The following is a 13,958-nucleotide window of genomic DNA, read 5'->3' on the forward strand; positions in this document are numbered from 1 at the left end:
GAATGTCCCGCTTCAAAACATTAAAACAGGAATAGAAAATTACCAATGTGCGTAAAAACAAAGGGGGAAAAACTCTACCGAACAATTAAAATTCTCACCTATTCCGAATCACAAAGACTGCTTTCCCCACTGTCTGAATCGCTTGCAATGTCACTGTCACTTTAACATCAGAAATTTATTATTTTATCAATTTCAAAGTCAATTCTCCCGTCACGTTTCACATAGTTCCCTTCAATATTTTTCGTGCTTGCAACACTCTTTCCAAATAAATTAAGTGGTCTTATTGCATTAATAATATCAATTTTAATTCTTATAATTATACCACTTTATAAAAGAAATTTTCAAGGAAACACGTTTTACCCTATTAATCAAATAACTTTCTGATCAATAGTGACTGTAACAACACTTCGAACAATTATAGGAACTAAACCAGTAGAACATTATATTACAATAAGTCAAATCATAACAGTAATATATTTTTCATATTTACTAATAGATAATATCATCATAATATTATGAGATAAAATACTAAAAAAAACTAAAGTTTTTATAAACATATAATTTTTGAAAATATAAAAGAAGAGATTAATATCTCTATTATTTTGTACTAAAATTAGTTCAATACAAAAATATAGAAACAATTAAAACATATAAAAAATATATATAATTTAAAGATAAAGGCAAATATCAATTTGAGAACAGCTGCTGAACAACTTTTCGCACAATGTTTCTTTTATAATCTAGCGATGAAGAGATTCCTTCCCCCATTTTTTTCTTAATTTTTTATTTCTGCTCATACCAGCTCAAACGGGTTCAAATCAGCATTCTATTGAGGCAGGTAGGTGAATGGCATCAGAGCCACATTCTGTGATTGACGCATCTGTTTCAAATTGTTTTGTTACTAAAAGAAAAAGACTCATTTTCATTATTGTTGAAGAAAATGAAATAATGTTGCCAGTTAGCCAGTTTTAGGTGTCTCGTTTTAGGAATGGTGCCGAGGATTCGAAGACCCTCACATACACGAACGACCTTAACTCCTTCAATGGCCGGTCTCTTCTCCTTATTTCCTCCTAAAAGAAAACTTCTATCGTTCAGTTTGTTGTGGCAACCAAGGAACAAGGCTGCTAAGAGAACTGACTGAAGACTGTTGTGATATGGTAGTGAACTTAGGATAGTTATTATCGTGGTAGATTTGGAGGAATGAAACCATCTAATAAACTTTGCGTGGTGCATGAAAATAATAAAGCGGAATATTCAACCAAAGAAATATGTAGATCCGACAAACATTAAAATATAACCAAATTAATGACTCTAGCTGCAATGAGATGTGGTTTTACCAAATTGCTCTAGTTCACTTACATACATATAGACTATCATCAGATCAAAACGTTGATTAATTAAAAAATAATAGTTATGATAATAAAATATGGCAACAATAACTGTAAACATGCTCACTGTGTACAACATTTAGAACAAAAAAATGCAGTGAAAGTGGTTGTGCTACTGTCACCTGAATAATTTCAAATTATTGCAATGTCTATTTCATTACTTGTAATACAGTGTTGCATCACGTAATTGTATTAGGAACAGTTATGCTACTATGCTGTCATATTACAACACCGACTGCATCATATGTCACACATAATCATTGGCCACGCTAAACGTTGTGGTTGTGTATGTGTATAAATATCTCCACTAATATTAAAAATCAGAATGTCTGTCTTCACTTTCAATGCTCAATTGTTCATTCAATCTCCATGAAATTTTGCGAATTTATAGCTTGTGATATGGTAGTGAACTTAGGATAGTTATTATCGTGATAGATTTGGTTTCCCTGGTACATGTAAATTACAGATTGTGGTTACTCATAAATGCTATTCCAGTAAACATTTACAGCAGCAAACGTAGGTATAAGAGTATAATTTGTTCCAAGGTTTTTATTAATAAAGCATTCAAAAATAAGCATTTTATATTTCATCCATTATCAATTACTTGCATGTTGACAGAGATTTTCTTTGTTTTAGATCAGGCTAATTTCTACGCAGGTTCTGTATTTATATTTGAGTATTGTTTAATATAATTACACATCATGATGAAATGTATCTAGAAACATTTTTTTTAGAATGAGACAAAACTTTACTAACAGCTTGTCACAAATGAGTGCTAACAATGTTAGAACAAAAAATTACTTACAAACACTACAGTAGTAATATTAATAGACATACACACTCAAACAGGAATCTTTTCTCTGAAAGTTGAGGTAGTGGTACATTTCATTAGGTATGTTATTGCAGGCATCACTTGTACCATTTTTCTTGTGGAGTTAATTTTTTCTACCCGTTATTATTAAAGGCATTTCAGAACTTATTTGCCCAGAAAAAGCTGAACCAACGTTGAAATACATTAAAATAACTTCTAATCAATTTTTAGAAATAGTAAATACAAAATTCCCGCCTTAATTTCAAACGTCCCGCCGGACCGTAGCTGGCGCAGCTACACCGCTAGAATGCGTTTCAGAGATTGTTTGGATATTCAGTAGATGGCAGCAAAGTCGCGCGTTTCAGTCTGGGTAAATAAAAAAAGCATTGGCTTTCCGTCTTCCTCTTTACTTGTCTTTGACGCTATCGTCACGTGATCTCCCAGCCAGAAACCTTGGGATCTGCGCAGGTTATGTTGCTTCTTGTCGCACTACAGTGACCTTGGACTTGACTCACACGTTTGAGGTCATGCAAGCAATGATGCCAACTGGTGAACGAACAAGCGCGCACAGTTTAGGTCAGGCGCACAACTTTACAGTGCTGAGAGAAGTCACGGAAAAACGACCCAGGAAAGCAGCAACCCTATAACGATATGATAACGATTTCAGTTTATGTTTTTAAAAACACAAGTTTCTGAATTTGCAAAAAAATAGATATATAATTATAGGTTCTGTTGCCAACTAAGGTGGTCACACAAAGGTCAAATTGCAGAACATGATCATTTCTTTTTCAATGAAAAATAGAAAATATTACGCCATTTTATTTCTAACAAAATTAGAATAATTTTCTGCGAAAAATACCTAATGCCATAGGCGTGCGCACGGTAGGTGCCACAGGTGCCTTGGCACCACCATTAGGGTTAACGTTATTTTGTTTTTTACAAGCAGAAATAATACATACTTACAAAAAACCGTATTATTTCCAAAAAAATATGTTTTCCAATCGTGTCGAGTTACAGATATGTGCTCATAACACTATCAGTATATCAATTATCAATCGAACCAACTATACACACGGAAACAAGCCAGTTGCAATTACTTGTGTTGTACACGCGGGCCGCGGCTACGAAACTTCTGAAATGTAAATACTTCTCCTAGTTCTTCTCGAATTACATAGAATGCGCGCTCGGTGTCCACTGTTCACTCCACTCGGCAGGCGCACGGAATAATAGCCGCCGTCCGCCAGGGTTTATTTAAAAAAAAGAGAGAGAGCTTAGTTAGTTAAAATGATAGCCTTACTCGATGACTTATATGCAGTCGCCGACAAAACATTTTCGTTGTATTCCAAAAGTTAAAACTTTTGCCCACTCTTATTTGCGTATTTTTATTATTTTAATATTTTACATATTTAAGGTATGTTACAAAAACTCCCTTGATTTGTTGATTTTAAAACTTAACATTTGAGAATGTTTTTTCTAGCATTTATTTGGCGTCTTCATAAAACATGTTAAGTACGGTTTTTGAAAGTCACCAGCATGAATTCCGTGCAAACAATTTGTGCAATTTACTTTATGGCTCAACAAAGCTTAAAACTGTAATTAGTTTAGTAGTTTTCCTGGTGATTATAACGTTCAAAGCCATAATTTGTCATAAAAAATTTTAAAATTTTTACATCTGTGTATTTAATGTTTTTGTTCGGAAACACCTTAAATAGCACCATTTTGCGCTTTCAAATAAAAATTTTTACGGGGGAGGGCCCCCGGACCCCCCCTCCCCACCCCCCGCTTTAGGTTCGGGGTCCATTAATGACAGGGCTGTTGTGTAATCTGGCACCACCAATACTGAAGTCCTGCGCACGCCTATGCCTAATGCAAGTAACTGTAACTTAGATTGTTATTGATCGCAATGACAAATAAGATATACTAACAATAAGTTAAAAACACTAGGTTTTTTGAGTATCTTGTGATTCCCTTAGCCTAGCAATAAAATGGTAGGATACACTCATAACAGGGAAAACTTTTTATTTTATTTTATTTAACAATGAATACCGGTTTTATGATGGAACACGGGCAGCTTGTAGGTCTATGCTATGTATAGCGATGAAGGGAAGGAAGGGCAGGATTGTCTGTGCCCAATAGTAACTTTTTTTCTTCTTTTTTTTTTCCCACGTACGAGCAGCCTCGGGCTCACAGAGACGGATTAAAATTTTTGTTTGGTTAATTTTAGTTTACTCCATACACAAGGTATATTTTGTTTGTGCGAATTTGGACAGATATATCGGAAGAATAACGTCACGCAAAATTAACTATGACAAATTAAATAAATGAAAAGACCAAATATTTGTTCTTGACTTAAAAAAGCTTTGAAACCTTTCTTTGTGATGAGTGTGGCCAGTCAGGCACCAGTTGCCCCTTCGCTCTGCCTCTCTGCCTCACAGCTTACCAATATATTTATTTCCGCTCCCCCTCCCCCCGGCACATCTATTCAAAGACATACATGCGTAAAATATAGGCTAAAAACCATAAGTAGTACCTACCTATAAGTGAGAGTAGTAGGGGGCTTACACTTTTATAATATTCTACATGTAGCTTATTAAATGATATAATTAATTTATCATAATCATAAAACAATTACGTTTAATTTTTAAAAATTTAATAATAAAAACTTTTGATGTTTTGAGGTAATAAAAACTCAATTTTACACAGTACTTTTGGATTTAATTAACATGTGGCCTAACTCGCAATAGCCTTTTTAAGTTGTATAAAAAATGGGAATGAAAAATTATACCTTTAAAAGAGTTGAGGGAGTGAGTTTAATCATATAAATTTAATTCCAGAGTTAGTCTGTGAATGTGAGATGCTTTGTCAGTTAGCTTGATTCAGCCTATTTACAATTAACAAAATCTAGATCTTTTGAAATTATAGCTACATAATATGCACTTAGTTGCCTGTCGAGATCCCTCTAAAGGTTTTTGATGTGTAAACATCTTAGCTCTCCGTATACAGTTAGTTAAAATTATTATTATTATTATTGAAAGTTTTGTTTACTATATTATTTTGCAAAATATTTTAAATTGTTCACGCAAATGATTTTTCCAAACAATTGTTAAATTTGAATGTAAAAAAAAAAACAGTTTCTCAAACAGTTCCATTAAAATCAAATTTTAAAAATTAATGGCTGTCGTATAAGGGTTATCATTTTTTTTTATTTGTCGAGCGGTGAAAAAAACGCATGTTCACAATAATGCGATATTTTGCTTTCGCATCGCGTCTGTCGCGATACTGCGGTTCCAGCATGATAAATCAGAGGTCGATGGTTCAACGCTGAACAGAACGACTCATATCAACTGGTGAGCGCAAAGTCGAGCACAGGGAACGGCTCCAGGAAAGAACTATTGTGCAAAGAAGGATGCAGTTGCAATAAAAGTTTTAATTTTTACATATTCTCAGTCTAATTCTGTATATTTATTCTCTTAGGAGGAACAGGATATTTCCATACTCGGTTTTGTTTAAATTAGAGACTAAGTCAGTATAATATGAAACATAAATATACCTACTAACTTTTTTTTTTTTTTTAATAATAATTATTGGGAGGTAGGGGCTATCCTTGGTTATTTTCGATAACGAGGTACGTGTTTCGGCAACACTGATCGCTAAAATAAAATTTTTCATAAACTTCGAAATTTTTTCCTCTTCAGGATGTCAATTTTCTTTTCCATATTCAAGATCATTTGTTGTTGTCATATTTTTATCTCGATAAAGACAATTTATCTGATTAAATACAGGGTTTAAATACTCGGTATCAATAAAATGATAACAATCGAGATAAGGTTCGAGGTAAAACGTAAATAACAGATTACTGACATGAGTTGGTACTTTGATTAGATAAAATTCTTAAACTACTGTGGAGTAAACCCAAGGGCGAATCCAGCCCTCAAAAGGATTTTCTTCGGATCACGTAATTGTATGTGTGGATCGTGAGTAAGCCACGGTTGTGCGTGCGTGTGTGTGTGTGTTATTTTTAATGTACGATTCTGTCCTCTTCATAACGAAACCTACAATTGCACGCGTAAGGCGGACAAGAATATTATTATGCCACAATCAAACGAATTCAACCGCTGTACTAAGCGAGTTCACCGACCGATAAGTGAATGACAAACCAACTTCTCCTTTGTACATCGCGATAGGAATATTTTGCTCACGTTTTTGCATAGTCGTTCTATGAAGTTGGCTGCGTAATGATTCCCGGAAAGTCAAATAACGCAAAAACGTACGTATATTAATAATGTCAATGAACAAAGTCCAGCAAACAATATAAACGCGTAGCTAACAGCAACAAGCAGTCATGATTTGTGCTGCAGCTAGCTATGTCTCCAACACTGGCGGTCCCATCCACCCATGCCAACTGGAGGAATCCCACTATCCTACTAATAATATAAATGCGAAAGTTATTTTGTTGGTTTGTCCGTCTTTCACTCAGCAACGGAGCAACGAATCGACATGACTTTTTGCATAGAGATAGTTTATGGGTAGGAGAGTGACATATGCTACTTTTTATTCTGGAAACAATTGCACGGTTCCTGTGGGATGGATCTGGAGCATAGTTTTGTAATTACCTCTTCATGCTAAGTATCCATGGCAACTGGCTTTCGCATTGTTGATACCTTCTGCGTCTCCATGACAACGGCCATTGCATCGGTTGCCTGCAGTTCGTGTTGGATTTGTCGATTAGTTAACATTTCTACTCGATTTTGATTTTGTTTTGTTACTGGGAAAATCAGTTCCCAATGGTGGTTTGGACCGGGTAACGCCGGGTACGTCAGCTAGTATAAAATAAATGTAGCCTACTCAAGACTTAACATGACATTTAAAGTGAGTTTATTTCTAAAAATTAAATATCATTTTTCATTTTTAGTGCTTCTCTACGCGTGTTTTTTTTTTTTTTGAAACTTGAATACTTTAAAATCAGGTAAAACCACAGTTTTAATCATGACTTTCAAAACACCGGAAATGCGTTCAATTAGCCTCTAAGAGGCCATGATTTTTTTTTTATTTTTTAATTTTAGACTTAACATTTAACTGGTAGGTTTTCCATTGTACCTAAAATCTTCCCGTAGTACGTACTCCCCACAATCCCGAGCTGGGTCCGCTACTGATCTCCAACGAGATGGATGCGTAAGCAAATGAAGAAGAGAAGGCCGACATGCATCGCTTGTACGGACGGCAATGCAGTGGAAGGTGGAAGGCACAAAGATTGTAACGGAAAAACGCACGCCAGGTGCGAGAACCTTTAAGCGACTACACTTGCATCTCTGCTCCTTGTTTGCGACTTACAGACGCAATGGCGCGAAAAGTGTGTGGCTTCTCATTCGTTCTCTTTCTGTCCCTCTAGCGCTTCACTGGTTGAGTACTGACCATGTATTTTGTTGTGAATTTTGCTTGTCTAGGTGTGTTCTATACCTTTTAAAGTGTGCACCACGAATTTTAAAACATTCTGATTATATAAGTTGCACATATACACATGTGTAGCAAGTAAACTATCCCGTCTAAGTGCAATACCGGTAATGACATCGTCAAAAGTGATATAAACATTTATTTGTCTCCGTAAAGTTAAATACGCGTATAACATCAATCTGAAAACTTAGACAGGAAATTTATTATTTTAGCTTCTGACATAACTCTGGCTCTAGCTAGTTGTCGTAGAAACACCACCAGAATCGATGACAAAAATGAATACATACGCGTTCTGAGAACACGCTATTATCAGTTAGAATGAATTAACTTCAATAAAAAAAAAAAAGTGAACGAGACTATCAGTACTTGCCAGAGAAGTGTAACATCTAACCTCCGTTTACGAGAAAATTCATGTCTTCTCAAGTTGTAAATACTCTTATAATATGAAACTATAACACGTAGAATTATAATAAATATACGAAAATTGTGATTTCAACTACATTTCTCTTGACACGAATCAAACGCAGTTTACGAACCAGTCGCTAGAATTCGTTACTGGAGCAGCTACGTCGACTATCGAATCATTCGATTTTCACAGCAAAATGTTAAACTATAATATAATGAAACAGCTCCGATAAAAAAGAGGAAGAAAATTGAATAAAAATTACTAAACCCCGGATTTGGACCTGATTTTCGACTAGGAATTTTATTCAAATATTGCCCATCATGTTACAATTCATTAAACAGTTAATACTTTAAAGTTCCCTTTGGCTTTGTGAACTTTGGTTCGCGCCATCTGCCGCAGATGGGAGCACCGTGGTTGTTACATCTCCGTTCCATGCAACTTTCGTTATATTCATTAAATTACTCCTTACAAATGCCGTATACCGAGAGCTAAGATGTAACACATAAAAAAAATCACAGCACATACGGTTTTACAAAACATGGGCTCGCAACGTAAATCCAGTTGCAATATTTACTGTTATTAGCTTGTTCTACGCGTGTTTATGTATTCATCTTTGTGGTCTATTATTGATGTTTCTCTGTGACAACCTGTGTAAACTATCAATGGCGCATCTCCATGAAATTATTTTTAATCAATCTTCTTCACTACAATATTCATTATAAGAGTGTAATGTTTCTGCAACGTTACATAAATGTGTCTAAGACCTCTGAGTTCACCATTTTGTGTGTGCAGTACGCTTCAATACGAACTACTCTTACTAGTTGCTTTTACACCCAGCCACTTATAATCTCGAACTGTTTTTTTTTTCTAGCTTACCTTGTATATGGACATTTTACACGCGAAGTAAAATAATTTGGTAAAATAGGTTAACCTAATCGGCCAGTTTCCGTCGTACGGCAACCAACAAATGTTAAGTCTAAATTTTAATTACGTATCTCGCATAATAATGCTGAATTGTTGTCATATTTTAGTTGTCAGGCCTCTAGCCTCCCGTTGTGGCGTACCGGGATCAATTCCCGACGGAGACAAAAACCACACGCTATCAGGGGCGTAGCCAGGGGGGGGGGGGGTTTAGGGGGTTCAACCCCCCCCCCCTTAGCACCAAATCTTTAATTAATTTCTTATTCATCACTCAAACAAATTTCATATTAAAATTAATAAAAAATTTTACTATTACGATATTTACATTTAAGAACCGAAAACTGCTAAAATAGCACTATTTTACACCTTAAAATCCTAATTTTCCCGGGGGAGGACCCCCGGACCCCCCCGCTTCAATACGGGGGGGGGGGAGACATGCTTCTTAACACCCCCCATACACAAATCGTAGCTACGCCACTGCACGCTATTACTATCGCGGTATGCACTCCGGTAACACAGCATAGCTTCATATTTTAAAGATAACTCCGCGGAGAAACGGGCCTAGTAACACAGGCTGATTGTGGAGGGGCGATGGTCCCTCTCCACATCCTAAACCTCTCCTATAAAAAAAACTGTAGAGATTACTAAGTAAAGGTAATCTACTCAAGTCTGCACCCGACCTTTGAAGTCGGTACAATTGTTCTGTGTAAAATTTTTATTATTTTATTTCAATTGTTAAGTGCTACTTTACTGTGGTAATTTTTTTTTTTACAAAGTTCTCTTAAATACAGATAAAAACATAAATTTGATAATGATTTTTCAAGACTTCAGAAATGTGTTGAAATATCAACTTAAGAGATTATAATTTTTTCTCTCGATATTTTGGGATTTCTATTTAATTATAAGATATTCAAATACTACCAAAAAGGTCTCAAAATAAAATTTCGAAACTGGGTCCGTAACTGATTGTGACTAACCAAACCAAATTATATTGATATATTTTAAAACTATTGCTTGTCATGCTGCGATTTTGGAAAAATTTGCAGAGTATTTGTTTGATAGAGTAGATAAGGATGAGAGTGTACATAAAAAAAAGAGGAGGCGGGATTTGTATATTTTCTCGTGCAATACTGCATCTCACAATGCAGTCCACTCCCAGTTTATTAACGAGTGCATTCAAGATCCAATTAAAATCGTTACTAGTTTTTATTGCCAGATTTAAACTATAATTTCAGTGGATGACAGTGTTACTTAATTTATAAAAATATTTAATACCGACTATCTATATAACAGTGCTTTTTTTCTGAATGGACGTTAAATTTCGATTAAACACATTTCTCTGAAACATGTCAATTGAAAAAAATACAAAAATTTATGGCGTGTGAAATCGCCAGAAAAATTTTATATACAATCGTATAATTTTTGTTCGTCGGGCGGGTAAAAACAGCATGTCAACAATAACGCGATAATTTGCTGTCACATCACGTCCTTCGCGTTGCTCTGTCATCCTGTCGTGACTCCAGCATTAGGGACATGCACACATTATGAAAATCACTCTACTTATTATTCAGGTCTATGGTGAAATTTTACACAATTGTATGACTACCTCCGTGGTTATGCATTTAGTAAACACTTAACACACAGTAGAGTGCGCACCAGTAGTAGGCTCTTGATATAAGAAATAGATCATTATGCGGGTCTGTTGATATTCAAAATGTAAACAAGTGCACGTGGAATGTGCCATTGTTTACATCACATGAAGGGCCATTCGTATTGGCAAATAGTAAACCACCCAAGAGGCGCGCGCGCATAATATGAAAAGCAGCCTACCAAGCTAACAAAAAAAAACCGTCGTAGTAAAAACGGATTTTATATGGTACCGATAGTACATTATCATATTCAGTGACATTATTTCACTATGTTTACCGTGATGATATCGCTCCCTAATAAGGATATACAAACGCGATAGGACCAGTACAAGAGGGAAAATAGGACATACGTACAGAAAGACCTAATCAGAAATAACCTTACTGTGCAACACATATTTCGCGATTTTCTATCAACAGGCGGTCCTGGTACTGTACATAAAACGAGTAAACATATAAGCACGCCCGCTCAAACTGCATGGGACATGGTAATTGATCTAGCGGCGTATGCGTGAATTATTATTGTGAACGTTATCTTATGAAAAATAAAACTTATAACAATAGGCGCTAAACAGACGGCGAATAAACCGAACAAATAGCCGGTGTTTACTAAAGTACTGCCAACTTTACAGTTACTCACCATCGCCGTGCTATCAGCCCACTTGTCAACGTTCTGCCAAACATACTCCGGCAGCGTCATGTCGGGAATCGTGACGGGTGGGAAAGGCGACTCAAGTATGATCCTTCCCGGTCGACTGGGGTAATCTTTGGTAGCGTCCTGTGACCGATACGAGGACGACGACAAAATTCTACGCACAGCACGTGGAGGCAGCACGAACCTGCCACGGGTTGGCACCACTGCGCGGAACACCGACAACAGAGCCATGGCTGCAAGATGACTGACCCGCCACAGCTGTACGACTAGTGTTTTGTCGCCACGCCGATAGATATCTCTCCCTTCCCTCTCTCTCAACCAACCGCTTGCTCCCTCCTTTTCCGACCCGCTTTGCGGCTGAGAAAATGACTTGCATTTCTCACACTTCACTCGTACACAGTTAATCTTCGTATCTACGTTGTATGTTTGTGCTTATGTTTACGTAAGGGGCGTGGCCGGACGGAGTTCATAACACCGTTTCATTACAGAGCGTTCAAGGGAATTTATGTACGCTCCATGTCCCTATTCCTCAGCTAGGTAATTGAAAGGTCAAGGTTGCATTCTCTCTCCCCCCTAACTTTCCCCTCGATCTATTTTAGGCTTCAGTCAGCGTTCGCTCTCGCCGCATCCTGCATTACAATTCGATGCGCTCAACCGGGTCAATGAACATGATTGCAAACCTGGGGCTTTGAATATATATACATACATACAGTATACACATATATACATACAGTATATACAGTACATATATTCAAAGCCTGGGGCAAGCAAGTCATTTGAAGCATGGGACTGCGTTTCTTATATTCGCATCACAAATGTTATGGACAGCAGGATTTAGAAACCATCCAGGTATTCGTCCATCAACTTGTTTATCGTTGTACTATGTGGTGCGTCATAATTTTTAAACAAGTTTATTGGAACATCTTAGGGTCATTTTTATACGATCTTTATTAACTTACAAAAAAAAAACATTTTCTGCAATAATAACAATTACAAGGAAAAAATGTAGCAATCACAATCGTGTTATCATTCACATTTATACTGTTACGAGTGGAAAAACAGATCCGGAAAGTATAGCCCAAATATTTGACTAATATTTATACTATTAATTAAATTATAGCTATATATATATATGTCCACAAACAAATCACATCTTCGCAAGTCCACTTTTTACTCTCCACAAGAAGCTTGGTTCGACAGTGGCTCTCTCTAATCGACTCTCACTCATGGCCCCCACATTGGAATACGGGCCCTGGACCCAGGCTCGGAGACGCCCCCCCCCCCCCCCCCTCCTCATTTGCTACATTATAATTGCATGGTTATTTCCTACCTACACTCCTTTTAGAATATTATTTAACCTGAAAAAACATAGTATAATTATGGTTACTATTTTTATAAGTCCAAACTAAGCTTTGTTTATAAAATTATTTTACTTTAAAATAACCACAGCAAGTATTTATATTTATTTCACACACTAAGATAAAAATGAAAATAGTTAGAGAACAATAAAATTAGCTGTAGGTGTGTTAAATCTTCTAAAATTTCATTATATAAAAAAAATATTCAATTTTTTTTAGTTTGTAAAAAAATTATAATAGTTAAACATTTAAAAATAACCCTCAGCCCCACCCTTGTGGGGGCCTTACTCTTACTACGCACTTCGGTCCCAACACACTGCCCCGCACCACTCGCTCGTCCGCCGCGCACACAACACTATATATCAGACCAGGGGCGGATACAGGGCCGGGCGACCCGGACAATCGCCCAGGGCCCCGCGCCTAGTGGGGCCCCGCGTCTGCCCTCACCCTGGCACCTGTCATGTAAGGTGTTCGAAATTTAGTTGTACACCCCTAATGTCTATTAGAACCTCTTTTATATGTATTACCCGCAAAATGCAGGGGACGAGTGTCAGATAATAGGGTTGGCAATATGTGGATCACATTACCTGACACTTGCCAGCTGTCGATGCTGATAAGTGTTTGATTCAGGTTACAGTTATCATAGATACGGCGACAACAAGGCTTTGCTCTGAGTGTCGTTTTCCTCTAATATATCTCTGGGGAAGGGCGGTGAAAAGTACATACAGTTGTGCTTTTTTTGTTTTATGTTTATATTACTTCTGCCAGTTATCAAAGGAATTGAAAGTATAGGTCGCTATGTAAACCCTAAACTTCCTCTCAACCTTCTAAATTTACGTGACTTTAGTCAGCGGCTGATAATTAGGCTTCCCTTCCCTTTTACGATATTCAAAAGTGGAGGGGGTGTGAACGTACGCGTTACAGACCGATGTTGTTACTGCAGTGTCGCCAGATCAGTGGAAATATTAAGTCATGTATCGTGCAGTACACATTTTGAATCTCTATTCGTTCGTCCTGTTATTTTGTTGTAACTACTTTCAATGATATTTATTAATAGGGATATTTATTTTTATTAGACAGTTTCATAATCAAGGCTGAAATTTTTATTTGTTAGTTTCAGTCAGATTAATTTACAATGAGCTCTCGTGATCGTGACTTTGGTAGAAAATATGATTCTGGCAGTTCCAAACGGAAAATAATTGAAAAACACAAAGAACTTGAAAAAAGAAATTAAGCAATTTTTTAACAAAATATTTAAAGACTGATAAAATTACTGGAGATAAGGAACAGTTGAACTGTAATATTTTGCCTTGAAATGTTGT

The 13,958-nt window shown here is 36.4% G+C and overlaps 1 protein-coding gene across 1 annotated transcript in view; it reads right to left on the bottom strand.

The window, feature by feature from the left end:
• The window catches only part of LOC134533057 (uncharacterized), a 98,301-nt gene extending 86,768 nt beyond the window's left edge, over nucleotides 1–11,533 (bottom strand). Inside the window, exon 1 of the mRNA XM_063370250.1 lies at nucleotides 11,264–11,533. Within this exon, the coding sequence (XP_063226320.1) occupies nucleotides 11,264–11,509 (246 nt within the window). The 5' untranslated portion in view covers nucleotides 11,510–11,533. The remainder of the gene's footprint in view (nucleotides 1–11,263) is intronic.
• Nucleotides 11,534–13,958: the final 2,425 nt, after the last annotated feature.

This window comes from Bacillus rossius, chromosome 6 (assembly GCF_032445375.1).
Source record: "Bacillus rossius redtenbacheri isolate Brsri chromosome 6, Brsri_v3, whole genome shotgun sequence".
Classification (NCBI taxonomy): Eukaryota; Metazoa; Arthropoda; class Insecta; order Phasmatodea; family Bacillidae; genus Bacillus; species Bacillus rossius.